This window comes from Pollachius pollachius (assembly GCF_949987615.1).
Source record: "Pollachius pollachius genome assembly, chromosome: 19".
In the NCBI taxonomy this organism is placed as follows: domain Eukaryota; kingdom Metazoa; phylum Chordata; class Actinopteri; order Gadiformes; family Gadidae; genus Pollachius; species Pollachius pollachius.
In genome coordinates, this window is record NC_136952.1 from 12,099,712 (window position 1) to 12,115,876 (window position 16,165).

Here is a 16,165-nt window from a genome sequence, read left to right on the forward strand (position 1 = left end):
GCAGATGGGGCAACTATTAAACAAACAGCAATCTATAATTCCATTGAACACAATACATATAAATATTGGCAACTCATATATATATATATATATTATATATATTATATATATTATATATATATATATAGTAGGCCAGGGCTGAATCACATATTTCCTTGCTCTTCTGTTTAGGCCAAGCATGGTTCTAGATACCAGGTTAACTGCGGGGGGTTGTTTTGGATTAAAAAATGACTTTCTATTTCTTTATTCAGCCATCTGCGCAAACAGAAGAGAAGGACCGGGCCCTAACCCCCGCAGGCAAGGGCTCTGGTGCATTGTAGTTGCATTGCACGTCTGCTTTCACCGTGCAGTGTTTCCGCTCTGCAACGGAGAACTTGGGCACAACAACTCAATCCGTCGTCTTCACCATGAGAAAACTTCATATCGACCTCGATAATTTGACTGCTCCTCGAAATAGAACTCGCCGGAAATTCAAAGAACACATGTCATCATTTTTGTTTCGTGACGGTGACATTAAAGAGTTGCTTGTGTGTGTACCTCTATGGATGATCATCTCTCTTCACACCACGGTGATGTCTGACGTCTGATCTGGGAGGTCACCGGGTCACTGTCGACGTCTGGGTCACTTTCACTTCAGATGTATTACTTTTTTTTTGTTATATCTGTATCGTCTACTTGTTATTTTTATTAAAAATAATAACATTACAACAATTTATGAATATAAAGTAAAATATAAATCGTAGGTAATTCATGAAATTGCATTTTTCCTAAAAATGAAATAAATTGGCTATGACACAATACAATTAGTTTGGCAACTAAATGAAACATTTCTTAGGTAGTCAACCTAGAAGGAAGATAACCTTTTTTCCGTGATTGATAGATTGAATCTAATAAAAGATTACCTCAGAATTGGAAATTATTAATGTATTTATTACAGGGCATAAATTAACAGGTTACCTTGTTTGGTTACTTACATGTCTTATTTTACATTATGTGTGTGTGTGTTTGTGGGTATGTGTTTGTGTGTGCGTAGGTGCATGAATATATATGCATGCATACACATACAGTATGTAGCATGAATGTAGTTTGTTGTTTATCTATCTTCCGATCATTCAATGTGATCATGTCAACGGTTTTCTTAATATTGCTGGCAGGGGCCATTTCAGAAACGGCCCTCAAACCAAATTTGAAACCCAATCGGAATCCTGCATCACACGCACTCACACACAAACACACACACATACATACTCACATACACACACACACACACATATTCACACACAAACACACATTCACACACACACACACACACACACACATACAAACACACGCACACACACACACACACAACCTGTGTGTCTTATTGACAAGTGGTTTGTATTGACATGGTGTAATGCATTTCTCATTATTATCCTTCTCGAATCAAAGGCAGTAAGCAGCAGGTTTCCAGCAGCACAGTAACTGTAAAAGGGCAGGGAGTGTATGTGTTTATCACGTAGCCTATGTGTAGATTTAAGGCCTCAGGCTATTTCAAAAGTCTTCATTAGCCAATAGCGATTCTAATAGTTCAACTTTGCAATCTGCAGCATCACAATGCTTGTACACCATAAAAGCCCACCATTAGTGGAAATGTTGCCATATTTAACATCGCATTCCCAGTCGTTTCCACAGACTGGAACATCTCAGTTTACACCAAACACCGCTCAAGGAAATAGCGGTATTTAGCTAAGTATGTAGAAAGAAGAATCAACAAACATACAGATAGCTTCCATTGGCACTACAAAGCAGAGTGATCGCATTCCTCCGTCTTTATTTTATTCATTTTTAAAACCTCGTCACGGCCCGTGTAAAATCCAATTACTTAAACAAAACATTCAAGATTAAATGACCTATTTGTGTTTATGATTTACCTGTTATTAAAGTTTCACTTGAATGGTTTCCCACCCCCACCAACCCAAACTCCACACGAACACACCACACAATCACACACACACACACACACACACACACACACTTTCTCTAGCCCTGAGCTGTCAATGCAAGTGGACCCCTATTATAATAAAGTTACCAAGCAGAGGAAATGAGAATGACTTAAGCCCACTAACGGTAAAATGTGTTCTTCAAACAGGGTACACAGTGTTTTGTAATTGAAAGTGTTCATATACTATCTGGTTGAACTTGTGGTTGTGCTGGTGATAATGGTGGTATTGAGAGGAAACTATCCGAATATGAACGCCAAATTGGTGTCTAATAGAGGCCGCGCACACAGGGGCCACAATAAGCCATCAGCTACATATTCTGACGGCTTCCATGAGAACCTTATATGTGCATTGTGTGTGTGTGTGTGTGTGTGTGTGTGTGTGTGTGTGGGGGGGGGGGGGGTTGCAATGTTGTTTGTTATTTTTCCCTCTCCTTCAATCTCAAAGACCCCTGCAGCCTTGGAGCACTTTATGCTAAGTTAATTTACCCAAATCTAATAACACATCCACACAGCCGTACAGCAAGCAGCAGCTTTATGCCATTCAACAACATCACCTACTTTGTTAATGGAAACCCGCTGATCCATAAATATTTGGCGTAGAGCTGCAGCAGACTGTGGCTGGGGGGCAGGGATCGATGAGGTGGGGAGGGGTGGGTATGTGTGAGGGGGGGGGGGTGGGAGGAAAAGATTTGCAAGGAGGCATAAGGTGCGCGTTTAATTATAATTTTCTCGGTGGCGTTTTGGGGAGGCAGTGGGAGTGGTGGGCTGGGTTGACGGGGACAAGGTGGAAGAGGGGGGGGGGGTATTTAAATAGGGTCAGCGCTGAGGCTCACCTTGCAAGTGTTACGCTATATTAAATGCCATTCATGTTAAGCGTGGTGAAACCCTGTCTTTGATGTCGTTAAGGCATAATATAAAGGTTAAATTGAAAAATGTCCCCTTTTTTCGACGGCAATGCGAACACACAGTGATTGATCTCTCTTGTAGTGGGAATAAATGTTTTGGTGTTTTTTTTTTCTTTCAGACCCCTGTTTAGTTATGACTGCATAGCGTTTAGGAATGTAACGCAAAGGAAGTGCATTAAAATGTAAAAATGTACATCCGTCAGGCCGTTTGAAAAGGTCAATGTGGGGGAATTAGTGGGTTTGTGTGGGTGTTGATTGATGGCGCAGCCTTGTCATGAGGGTACTTCTGCTTTAAAGGGTGTATCCTTGGCATTGAAAGAACGCTTAAAAGTTGTATCGTTTATGTCTTTAAACCTTTCAATCTTTATATCTGTGGGACATGAGCCCTCCAATCGTAGCCTCTTGGTCGACTGAAACATGACAACATAAAGGCGATACAAGCATGTCGACTACTGTATAATTTAATCTATGTCAATGACATTCACACATGCCACATAGACGTTATCATTTGAACATGGGTACATGAATAAAAATACATACAAAAATAAACACGATTTGTTTGAGGGAATAGGCCAACCCTTTCAGCTGCTGGGATTCTGTCTCAGTCCATGATGTGAAAAATCCAAAATGTTGACATCTTAAATTATGTTTAAGCATTTAAATATTATTTAGTTATAAGTTAATGGAATTTGTTAATATTATTCTGTCAGCAGGTGTTGTTCATTACAAGATGTTTTTAACAACTTGAAATTACATTCAAGCAAGATTTACGTCAGCACAGGACTTACAGACGTTTGACAACAGGAACATGAACACTGTGTATTATGTCAAGGTTGTTCAAACACTTATTCAGTGTTTTGTTTCAATTCTTTGAATAATGTCTCGGTTTACTCAACCTCAATTCAACAAATCATTCCACACCTTCCCTTGCAATTCCCAATCATTACAGTTCCACATCTGGATCTCCCCCATTTCCCATTTCTGGAAGTGTCCTTGCTGAGTGTGTTGTGTTTCCAGGTCCTCTCAAAGTTTAGTCCATCACTCCTCACAGGGACCAGAAGTGGAGGTTGAGGTGCTGCGGCTCCAGCATGTGTATGGGGGGCCCCAGGGCCCCGGTGTGAACACCAGCGCGCGGGGGTCTGAACCCAGGCAGCGGGGGTGGGGCGGGCGTAGACAGGATGTAGTCGATGCTGAACTTGATCTCCGGCTCCGGTTTCCCCCGACCCGAGTTGGGGGCCGGGGCGTTGGTGTCGGGCCCCATCGAGGGGCAGAGTGTGGGGTCTGGTCTGGGCGGTGGCGGGGGTGGAGGAGGCGGGCGTCCGAGCTGCCGGCTGCCGTGGGCCTCGGCGCGGGGGAAGGCCGGTTCGCCTGGGTCCCGGAAGCCGATCTTGATGTTCCGGCGGCGGCGGCGACGCCGGAAGTTTCCGTTCTCAAACAGGTCCAGCATGGACTCACAGCCCGTGGCGAAGGTCCAGAAGTTTCCCTTGCCCTTTTCGTTACCCTCCGTCCGTGGAACCTAGTTATAGCAAAACAACCACATTTGTAGTCAGGATAAAACAGTAACTCACATTAAGTTAGGGGTCGTACTGAAAGGTTTCACATTAAGTATTTTAGGAATTCTCTTTATGTTTAATATTTTGAGGAAAAGGGTTTTGTAAAATAAATTCATTATTATTTGTCTATACAACCATTACAATTATTCGATTTTTTGTGATATTATCATTGCGTAGGATAATTTACATTTGTAAAACAATTCAGGAGATATATTTACACTATAATCATATTAGGATTTATGATATAAAGAATACTATACTCGTTAATGCACATATTTATCATAATTTCCATCAATCAGAAACATAATCATAATCAAGCACAATCCTGTATTTAAAAATCATATTACTTAATGTTACTAAGTCTTTGATTGAAACCCCTAGTCTCCTAGAGTCCGATGGGGGACCCATCTTCTCTCTATCTCTCTCTCTCTCTCTCTCTCTCTCTCTCCCTCTCTCTCTCTCTCTCTCTCTCTCTCTCTCTCTCTCTCTCTCTCTCTCTCTCTCTCTCTCCTCTCTCTCTCTCTCTCTCTCTCTCTCTCTCTCTCTCTCTCTCTCTCTCTCCCTCCCCTCTCTCTCTCTCTGTCTCTCTCTCCCTCCCCTCCCCTCCCCCCTCTCTCTCTCCCCTCTCTCTCTCCCCCTCTCTCTCCCCCTCTCCCTACCTTGATGAAGCAGCTGTTGAGGGACAGGTTGTGTCTGATGGAGTTCTGCCAGGCCCGCTGGTTGGAGCGGTAGTAGGGGAAGCGCCGCATGATGAACTCGTAGATCCCTGACAGGGTGACCCGCTGCTCCGGGCTCTGCTGGATGGCCATGGCTATCAGGGCGATGTAACTGAGACACACACATGCAGATGCACACATACGCAGATGCACCCACACACACAGAGACACACACACAAACATACACAAATACACAAAAACACACACACACACACACATACATAAGACACAAAAAAAACACATTGAAGACACAAACACACACCCACACAAACACACAAAAAAGACACACACACACAGAAGACACACACACACAAACATGCACAGAAGACAAGCACAGAAACAGAAGATACACACAGTTCAGATACAGTTGTCGATTAAATCACCTGTCAAACTGTCTTTAATTGCTCCAGTGAGAGTTAATATACGATTGTTTTAAAATAATCTATTATCATAATAATTTTGAAGCACGTATTTTTGGGGTGAACTAATTTGTTTGAAGATTTCTGCCAAAGAATATTGCTTCCTCGTTAAACTATCATATTATCACCTGGAACTTTATTAAAGAGTTTTTGTTTATTTAAATGCTAATTTATGTTTAATTTAAAATCTCAAAAATTCAAAAACTTCAGATTCAATATAACTAACCCAACAGCAACATCAATTCAGCGTGTAATAAAATGAATGCATCTCACCTGTAAGCGGGCCTGCACATCTTCTTCTCCTCATCCGTGCTGGAGGACGGGTAGCCGTCTCCGTCATAGTTAAAACAATTGTACGGATACTGAGAATTATCAAACATTTCGACACTTCAAGACACACACGCTCCCCCCTCCCACATACACACACACTCACACACACCAAACTGGTTGAAAAGAAAAGTGTCCTTGGTCAACAACACATCTCTATTGACTGAGCTTCAACCTCCTCTCCCATGTTACTTCTGCTTGTTGAGGTTCTGCCAGTGAGTGTGAGGACTTAATTTCGTCCCCCCCTTGATGGTGAGGACGCCCCCCCCCCCCTCCCCTTCTCCTCCTACTCCTCCTCCGCCTCCTCCTAAGCGGTTGGTCCCAAGGTACCGCCGAGCTGATAGACGCTGGCCCTGCTGCCTGACCGTCTGAACCCGGGCGTGATCAACTGGTGAACCCCCCCTCCCCCCCTGCCAACCCACCCATCCACTCGTTCTCCCCGCTTTGATTCTGGGTGGTCCTTTTGATGAGGAGTGTCCGTGTTTTATTTTTGTTTTTTTCTTATAGTCTAACAGCCTAAATACAGTCGCCGTATGGTTAAACATCGAATCCCAATAAAAATAAACAAGCTCTGGACGACATTCTTGTTGTTTTATTTTTCCATAGCCCGCGATATCAGTGGGTTAACGAGTTCTCCATTCTGGGCCCCCCCTCGCACGGTGCGCAGACATTTAGTCAACAACGAGGAGTTTAAGATACCATCTATAAGTGCTCTGTAATGGCCATAAATTGCTTCCGTGAGTAAAACAGGAGATGTGTGTTTTCAAGGGCCCTTAACGGGCCAATTGGGGTGGTCCCGTGAGACGACAGTGACCAGAGAAACAGCCTCCGGCCGCGCGGGCCCCCTCCATGTGTGGCCCCCCGATGCGCGAGATAAACTGTGTTTGTTAGCAAGGCTTTGTGCGCTCCGATCGATTCGACCGAGTAACACGGAGTACCTTATTTGTTTCTACCAAGGCCACCGAAACATTGGAAAGGTGCAAACACGAACGTCCATTCAAATGCATATGGGTCGTTGTATAATAATATATAATTATAAATATATATGCAGAATATAAGAAAATACGTAGCCTATAAGAAAATCAAAATCTATACATATTGATTAGGCTACCCATAAATAGTTGTTCAACTGTTTGAGTTAACAGACTAATAAGTGGCCAGTGACAGACATCGCCCTTTTAACAGTCTCAGATATAACATACGCAGACAATTGTGTAAATTGGCCTTTTCTATTTGGAAGAGACAGAAGAGTAGAGAAGAGAAGAGAAGAAACGAGAGAAAAGAGAACAAGAGAAGAGAACAAGAGATGATAAGAACAGAGAACAGAGGAGAGGAGAAAGAGAAAAACAAAATAGAACGGAGAAGTGACGACGACAGAACAGAGAAAAGAGTTGAGTTTGGGGCCGAATCTGATTTGATAATCATCGCCTCTCATTCCCATGACGATGCTTCCTCTCCCGTCCCGTCTGCGGCCGGCCACTCATTACATCTCCTGGTGTCTGATGCTTGTCAACGACCAGACGTCCCCCATTCATACTCTCTCTCTCTCTCTCTCTCTCTCTCTCTCTCTTTCTTTATTCTTTTTCCCTCTCTCTTCCTCTCCCTCTACCTCTCTCTCTCTAAATAAATGCGTTTATGTAAACCAAGCGATGGCTTTTCCGGGGGCTGTGAGCTATCGCCCAGGGAAAGGTTATCAAAACACAACGGTACAGTGGGAACTGTAAACATCTTTATGTACAATAGCCTGGCTGAGTGGCGTTTGCGTGGGCGCTGTGGACTTTTGCAACATCCTTCCAAAGTAAAACAAAAGACGCTTTGGATACAATAATAGGCCTACAATAGGTTATAACAAAGTGTAGGCTCCAAAAAGCAATATAGGCCTATAGTTATTTATTATCAAATATTCCAGTAGGAATCTAGCCACTAACAGTTACTGTCCTCTCAGCTGATGCCAAAATTGATTCTGTCGTGTTGTATTTTTTTTTTTTTTTTTTTACTATTAAAGATGTGAACCCCCATCCGCCCGAATTCAAAAACTTTTCAGAATCTCCACAAATTCTTGAAGGATTCAGAGGGGGATAACACCTACGAGTTATCTTCATGGTTACGAACCAAGCCAACTTTGAGAAACATTCGAGCGGTCTCGCGTCGTTCTGCGGTGAGCGTTGTTGTAGGCACACACCGTGGCGTTATCCTACTTTAGGACGGTGTCCGAGAAGCTTAATACTCTCTGGAAAAAGCCATGGATAAACACATACAAATACTGATTCAATCAAACAACCCAAAGTTAAAAAGTAAAATTTAAATTCATTGTATTATTAGAATGTTGTTGTTTTTTGGGGCCTTGATTTGACAGACAAGACGAACAGGATGATGAGGCTTTAGAACAGGTCATAAGGCTGGATATCACTGCATTGCACAAAATGCTTTGACTCCATTCTTAATCTCCAATACCAATACATTCTTAATACATAGGAAGTTGACTCATAATTTTGACTTTTCTGTACATTTCGTTTTATTGCACTTTTACCATGATGCAAAGAAACGCCACAGACAGTGAGTTCAATTAAAAAAACAACAGAAGCTTTTCATCCATAGTCTCTCTCTTCCTCTCTCTCTCTCTCTCTCTCTCTCTCTCTCACACAAAGACACCCATGCGCGCACACAAATACACGCACACACACGTACACCCCCCCCTCCACACACACACACACACACACACACACACACACACACACACACACACACACACACACACACACACACACACACACACAGCCACAAACACACACACACATCATACCAACACGGGAACCATGGAAACTTATGTATGGAATAAATGGTATCAGCGTACACATAGCTATATAGGTAGACCTCTGGGACTATGTCTTGTGACATCCTCAAAACCCTTTGTTCAATAAACCACACATTCAAGTATTTCTATCATTGCACAGGCACTAGATTTTCCTACTGTATATATTAACTTTCACCCAACGAAATCTTCCACTATTTTGGTTTTTTTCCCATAATCTGTCAGTAAGAAAGCATCAATATTTATCCCCGTTTTTTTTTTTATCTCTCCATAACACCAACATTTGGACACCAAACATACTTTTATAAAATTAACAAATATTCTCCCCAAAAAACGAAAACAAAAAATATATAAAATTATAAACAAATTGTTTCATTTGGCCTTTTGGTACCACAATCGTGTTGATCTAACTTTCCATATAACCTGGAATGTAATGTAAATGTAATGAAATAACATTAAAAACAACTCAAATGTTGTAAACACAACTGATGTAAACAGTTTGGCAAGCAACGGGATGTCAGTTTAATTAGAATAACAGATATGCGTTAGGTACTTTTTTCCCGGCTAAAATGTAAAAGTGATTCGGAAACAGCAAAACCCACAATCTTTGATGTAAGTGGGGACAATTTCAAGAAAGGTTGTCTTCTTCAGTAGTACAGCTAGATGTACCGTATGGCTCCATACGTGCCTTTTCCGCCCTCTGCTGTTAGTTTCCCAATTCACCCATTCAATCCCAAAACAACAAATAGATGATTGACGTTTTGTATCGCTAATTTTAAATAATAAATAGAAACTACAATAAATAATCTTCAAAGGGCAGTGATCATTTGACAGGAAAATGAAACTTTAACAATCCAGGAGTAAACCGGCACTCTCATCAAATATGTATATCCCAACTGCCAAAGAAAAGAACTAAGTAAAATAATAACTTGATAATAAAAATAATCTTGTGCAAAAAAAAAGGCATAAAATCAACACAATATATTTTAACAAATGTAATTTTCCTCTTAATATTGTCATCCAACTTGAAACACTTCTGGGCGTACAACAACACATTAAACACTTATCTCAGTTTCAGGGGGCTGAGTGTTTTGTGGTGTTGAGTGTGTGTGTGTGTGTGTGTGTGTGTGTGTGTGTGTGTGTGTGTGTGTGTGTGTGTGTGTGTGTGTGTGTGTTTTCTCTTTCTTCAAATTCATTGAATTCTAACGGGTCCTTATCCAGACAAGGAGAAAAGGGTAACCTCCCAAGAATCGTTCATTCTTTCACTGTTTGGTAGCGCTGCTGTATGGGGGCAGGTGGCAATAGCTAGCCTGCTACACTAGCCTGCTATGCTAGCCTGCTATGCTAGCATCAGAGTGGGGGAGGGGTTTCTTTAAGGTGATGCGGTAGGGTCCGATGCTGTGTATTATCCAGTCAACTTCCCAAAAGGGCCTCATTCTGAACACCAGCTTCTTGTTCATCAAGTCTTTACACTTTGTGTTTTTGTATCAGAGAGACTGTCTCTCTATCTGTCTCTCTCTCTGTCTCTCTCTCTCTCTCTCCCCCAGCAGAACAACGCCTTGGGTTCCTTGGGGCAGCTTTCCCCGTAAGTGTAGAATGGCCGAACTTGTCCATCCACTGCGTGGTCAGTTCCACAGCCACAGCCGTCTCAGTTTAGCAGACGGCGACCAGAGGAGGAAATCAAAAGTCTATCCCGGGTCCCATATCTCCCGGAGGTTTCAGGTCCTTCTAGCATGCGCCTCCCCGGCCAGCTACCTCTGTCTGGGGGATGTGTGCGCCGGCTCCCCCTGGAGGTCGTCCGCCACCACGTTGCTGTAGCCCTCCTTCTCGATGCAGTCGGCCAGCACGGTCAGCACCTGGACAGCAGCAAGGACCACGGCATCACTGATCAGCAACACACTGAAGTCCCTTGGAATTAGCTCTATATAGTTAGGGTTAATTCATGGTCTAGGGTTACACACACGCACGCACACAGACACACACCTGGCGGAGGCGGCGGTCCATGGCGTCCAGGTGGGGCTGGATGAGGATGGGGGTGAGGTGGTCCCGCAGCAGGGACTGGGCCATCATGGAGGACAGCAGGTACTCCTGCTTGGCCAGCAGCTGCAGACGCAGGTGGGTGGACTTCTTCACCCTGGAGGGCGAGGAACAGGGAGACAGGGTCAGGAACAGGGAGACAGGTTCAGGAACAGGGAGACAGGGAGACAGGGTCAGGAACAGGGAGACAGGGTCAGGAACAGGGAGACAGGAACAGGGAGACAGGGTCAGGAACAGGGAGACAGGAACAGGGAGACAGGGTCAGGAACAGGGAGACAGGGTCAGGAACAGGGAGACAGGAACAGGGAGACAGGGTCAGGAACAGGGAGACAGGAACAGGGAGACAGGGTCAGGAACAGAGAGACAGGGTCAGGAACAGGGAGACAGGGTCAGGAACAGGGAGACAGGTTCAGGAACAGGGAGACAAGAACAGGGAGACAGGGTCAGGAACAGAGAGACAGGGTCAAGAACAGGGAGACAGGAACAGGGAGAAAGGAACAGGGAGACAGGGTCAGGAACAGGGAGACAGGGTCAGGAACAGGGAGACAGGAACAGGGAGACAGGGTCAGGAACAGAGAGACAGGGTCAGGAACAGGGAGACAGGGTCAGGAACAGGGAGACAGGTTCAGGAACAGGGAGACAAGAACAGGGAGACAGGGTCAGGAACAGAGAGACAGGGTCAAGAACAGGGAGACAGGAACAGGGAGAAAGGAACAGGGAGACAGGGTCAGGAACAGGGAGACAGGGTCAGGAACAGGGAGACAGGGTCAGGAACAGGGAGACAGGGTCAGGAACAGGGAGACAGGAACAGGGAGACAGGGTCAGGAACAGAGAGACAGGGTCAGGAACAGGGAGACAGGGTCAGGAACAGGGAGACAGGAACAGGGAGACAGGGTCAGGAACAGAGAGACAGGGTCAGGAACAGGGAGACAGGAACAGGGAGACAGGGTCAGGAACAGAGAGACAGGGTCAGGAACAGGGAGACAGGGTCAGAAACAGAGAGACAGGGTCAGAAACAGGGAGACAGGGTCAGGAACAGTGAGACAGGGTCAGGAACAGAGAGACAGGGTCAGGAACAGGGAGACAGGGTCAGAAACAGGGAGACAGGAACAGAAACAGGGAGACAGGGTCAGGAACAGGGAGACAGGGTCAGGAACAGGGAGACAGGAGGACAGGGAGACAGGGAGACAGGGTCAGGAACAGGAAGACAGGGTCAGGAACAGGGAGACAGGAGGACAGGGAGACAGGGTCAGGAACAGGGAGACAGGGTCAGGAACAGGGAGACAGGAGGACAGGGAGACAGGGTCACCTCCATGAGAACCAGAGCTGCTTGATCTTGAACCACTTTGATTCCGGACCCTGGTTTCAATGTTCTGGATTCATAATATCTTGTCTGCATGTGGTGGGTTTTAATCCTTTTTGTTTGTTCTTATGTGTTACAACAACTTGTGTATATTTTATTCTTCAAATCAAGAACATTTAAGCTTTTCTTTTGTACTTTTAAAGTAACTGTGTGTTACTTTATGTATTCTCTGTTTAACCAATCACCAACAGCCAAACCAGTGGCCTTCCAAGAAACAAGTAGGCCCAGTTCTCCGTAGGACATTACCTATGTCAGCTGATCTATTTGACTCTGATGGTAGGAATGATAGGAATGGACGGGGCCAACATAGAGCTTCTCACCTGCAGCACTGGCTCAATGGCACCAGGATCGAGACCTCATCGTGAGAATGCTTTCCAAACCTGCAACGGACGAGGATACAGATATGAATTTTGGTATAAAGGTTTCTGTCCTCTGCTTTTCTGCAAGAACTATGATGTAAAAAACATCTTCAGTAGTACAGCTGTGTACTAGGTAGATCCATTTGACTGTACTGCCCTCTGCTGGACAGATGTGGAAGTGATCTTCTTAATTTACCCAATTGACCCAAATCAAATTTTGCATTTTAACTGATGAATTAATCTGCAGATCAGCGCCCCCTACCCTCTGCCGTTGTCCAGGTGGATGATGAAGGTCTCGTTTCCAAACTTCTCAAACGTCTCGTAATGGTGGCGGTCCATGTTTCCTGCAAAGACAAGATACTGTCATTGTGACTGACAGTAACTATGTGTGTGTCTGTGTGTTTGTGTTAGTCAAGTGTTGCCTATGACAGATGTATTTATGGTATGGTAAATAAATGTATTTTGGTTTGTTATTATTACTTTATTTAAGTTATTTTAATATTAGATTACTTCCGGTTCATGCTATTACAGGTAACAAATAATATTTAAAATGTTCAAACCCCTAATATTGTACATGTGTTTCAGGAAGCGGGGTTTGGCCTGCGCTCTCATTGGTCAACATCCTCTTAGCCCCACCCACCCATGAGGAAGTCGAACACGGTCATGTCCATGATGTCGAGCAGCCGCGTCCCGCTGTCGTACGGGGGCGTCTGTTTCACCTCCTCACAGTAGTCTGGGTCCACCTCCCACCTTAGAGCAACACAACAAAGAGTTTAACAACTCTAAACAACACCAAAAGCAGGTATTTAGCACCTTAAAACAATACGAAAACAAGGAGATTAAAACAACATGACAACAAAGAGTATAGCACTTTAAACAACATGACAACAAAGAGTTTTACAACTTTAAACAACACCACAACAAGGAGTTTAGCACCTTACAACAACGTGACAACAAGGAGTAAACAAGATATTTAGAAAAAATCTTAAAATAATCTGTTTCTAAAAGTAAAATTAATACAAATTAATTTTGCACCTTTTCCGCGATTTTTCAAATTTTAATTATCACTTTATTTCAAACAAACAAAGAACAGTGAACACTTGATTTTAAAGGTTTCATTATGCTTTAATTAGGCATCAATTTGAAGAAAATAAAACTGGGGGGGAGGCTGGGACTCACTCAGCCTTCTTGCGCTTGTGGTAGGACCTCCTCCAGGGGTTCCTCCAGGTCTTCCTCTTGGCCAGGGCCAGGTCGGGCAGGAAGGCGGCCAGGGAGCCCTCTATCTGGTCGGGCTTCCCGCACAGAGCGTGCTCCGTGGAGCAGTAGTAGGAGCACTCGCCGTAGAAGCAGATGTTGTTGGCTGCGGAATCGGACAGGAAACAAAAGGGTTTCTACTCCCAAAATAATTTGAGGAAAACCGTTCAACATTCAAGTAGAGGCAGAGCTAGATGGCTGTAAGTAGAGGGGAGGGGGGAGGGGGGGGAATAATTCAGAGAGGAAAGAAAAGGGTGACTTTCATACATGTTTTTGGGTAGAGAAAAGACGTGTCTTTGGATGCAGTAAATGTCACTTTCTGCATATGCGGGGGGTTGTTGCAGGGGTTGTACTTATTTCCTCCTGCAATGATTTTGGCCGTAACGGAGTAAAAAATACTTATTATAACTGCAAATTAATTTGCAGGTCTAAAATAAATATTTTTAAATAAATAAATAAAGCTTAAAAAATGGTACAATTATCACCATGAATGTGTATTTGATACTGAATAATGCAGTGCTCCTGCGGTACCTGGGGAGATGAAGAAGGTCCTCCACAGCTTCTTGTCCTTGGTGATGTCCTTGATCTCCTTGGTCATGTTGACCAGCCGGCCCGCCACCGGGGGAACCCGCCGGAAGTCCAGGATCCTGAGGACGGCCGGAAGAACACACATAGGGACTGAACACACACAACGGTGTCTGCTTGACGTCAACGTAAAGCAAAACAATATGTGTACCCTCTAAAATATGTTATTTTTTGGCATTTTATGGAGAGGGGAGATGGAGAGATATTGTTGGGTGTTGTTGTGGAAAGTTCACTTTCTATTATGGCATATTATATTATAATGGTTGATCCATTTTGGAAGCTTCCTATTAAAAGACTCCTGAACCCATAAGTAAAAACACAAACCACCCCAGACGGGACTCGAACCCACAATCCCTGGCTTAGGAGGCCAGTGCCTTATCCATTAGGCCACTGGGGCTGCACGTGGTCAACAAAGAATGAGGACAACTAATTTCTCAGCATTATAATGTGCTTGCAGTATTTCACCACCAGAGGGCAGTCTGGTGGCATTTATAGAACTTGCTATAAATGCGGTTGATGAAACAGGAAATTTAATAAATCATTGAATATCAGGCCATCGTGTTGTATGTATAATAACAGTTTGCAAGGCCGACTGCTCATTCATACGTATATATATATATTATATACTACCATCAGTTTAGGTTACTTGATGAAAACAGAAAAGAGCAAGGAGACCAAGAGGAATGTTTGAAAAAGATTGTCTCAAGCAATCAGTGTCGGTATGTAGTGCTGTCACTGGGGATGATATCCTGTCACCGTGAATTACATCCTGTCTGCTACAGTGTGTGTGTGTATGTTTGTTTATATATGTATGTGGGCATGCGTGTGTGTGGGCAGGCGTGCACTTGTGTAAGTAGGGGTGTGTGTGTGTGTTGTGTGTGTGTGTGTGTGTGTGTGTGTGTGTGTGTGTGTGTGTGTGTGTGTGTGTGTGTGTGTGTGTGTGTGTGTGTGTGTGTGTGTGTGTTTAACTACTGTAAGTACCACCTTAGTATAACAGCCACAGCACTTTAGAAATGCCCTGCTCTGACCAAACCTGATGGCCAAGGCCTGATACAGGTGACAGAAAATAGAAACAGATGCAAAAGGGTAATAGAGAGCAAGAGAGAGAGAGAGAGAGAGAGAGAGAGAGAGAGAGAGAGAGAGAGAGAGAGAGAGAAACAAGTGATTGCGAAGAGGCGTATAAATAAACAGGAAGAGATGGTAGCTTTGAGAGGAACATGAATGTGTTTCAGAATGCCTGTGCTTCTTTTCCCTTCTCTTTTCCCTTTTCACCTTTTCCAAAACCCATTTCCCACCACCATAATGACACCTGATTTTGAATGCATTAATTCTCTTCTAATAACACACAAGATGAGTGAGAGACAGGCCCGTAGGAAAAACAAGATAAGAGATCCAGACGTGCAGACATACAGGCAGCCAGGCTGACTTACAGAGCATACTGTCATGCTGAGCCCAGGCGTGCTGCCATGCCAAAGGGAACTGTGGCAGCTTCAATCAAATTCCTTCTCCTTCAGTCCTCCAAAACTCCCTCTCTTCCTTTTCTCTCTCTCACTGCTGCGCTCTGATTCGTCCTCACCAAACGATTAATTTGTTCCCAAGGCAGATCAAAGCAAAGCAGTCTTTTTTTAATCGAACCACATAATTAATGACGCGCAGAGAATTGTTCATAACAAGATAGAGTGGGTCGGTGTATGCGTGTGTGGGTGTGTGTGTCTTTGAGGTTTTATGTGTATTGCTAGAGAGTGTATGGTTTGTGTTTGTATATGTTCAAGCATACATATCAATTAGGACATAATTTGTGTCACAGAGTTTAGAAAAGGCTATTATGGGCTTTCTGTTGGTGTTATTTTGTAA

The 16,165-nt window shown here is 43.9% G+C and overlaps 2 protein-coding genes across 2 annotated transcripts in view; both read right to left on the reverse strand.

Moving 5' to 3' along the window:
* Positions 1-3,331: 3,331 nt before the first annotated feature.
* Positions 3,332-6,102, reverse strand: foxl3 (forkhead box L3). Its single transcript, XM_079756454.1, has 3 exons — positions 5,848-6,102; positions 5,099-5,267; positions 3,332-4,402 (listed from the first exon to the last, which is right to left on the reverse strand). Exons 1-3 carry the CDS (start codon positions 5,952-5,954, stop codon positions 3,932-3,934), a joined length of 747 nt encoding a protein of 248 aa, XP_079612580.1. The 5' UTR covers positions 5,955-6,102; the 3' UTR covers positions 3,332-3,931.
* A 2,164-nt stretch (positions 6,103-8,266) lies between these two features.
* Positions 8,267-16,165, reverse strand: part of fam20cb (FAM20C golgi associated secretory pathway kinase b) — a 50,123-nt gene continuing 42,224 nt past the window's right edge. Inside the window, exons 5-11 of the mRNA XM_079756867.1 lie at positions 14,258-14,373; positions 13,652-13,832; positions 13,113-13,222; positions 12,735-12,816; positions 12,434-12,493; positions 10,697-10,847; positions 8,267-10,569 (exon numbers count right to left, since the gene is read on the reverse strand). Coding sequence (XP_079612993.1) covers positions 10,465-10,569; positions 10,697-10,847; positions 12,434-12,493; positions 12,735-12,816; positions 13,113-13,222; positions 13,652-13,832; positions 14,258-14,373 — 805 coding nt within the window. The 3' untranslated portion in view covers positions 8,267-10,464. The remainder of the gene's footprint in view (positions 10,570-10,696; positions 10,848-12,433; positions 12,494-12,734; positions 12,817-13,112; positions 13,223-13,651; positions 13,833-14,257; positions 14,374-16,165) is intronic.

Excerpts from the sequence above, each read along its gene's own strand:
- foxl3 (XM_079756454.1), bottom strand. The coding sequence starts at position 5,954 with ATGTTTGATAATTCTCAGTATCCGTACAATTGTTTTAACTATGACGGA. Across the intron at positions 5,268-5,847 it reads ATGTGCAGGCCCGCTTACAG|TTACATCGCCCTGATAGCCA; the intron begins GTGAGATGCATT and ends TGTGTGTCTCAG. Across the intron at positions 4,403-5,098 it reads TCAACAGCTGCTTCATCAAG|GTTCCACGGACGGAGGGTAA; the intron begins GTAGGGAGAGGG and ends TGCTATAACTAG.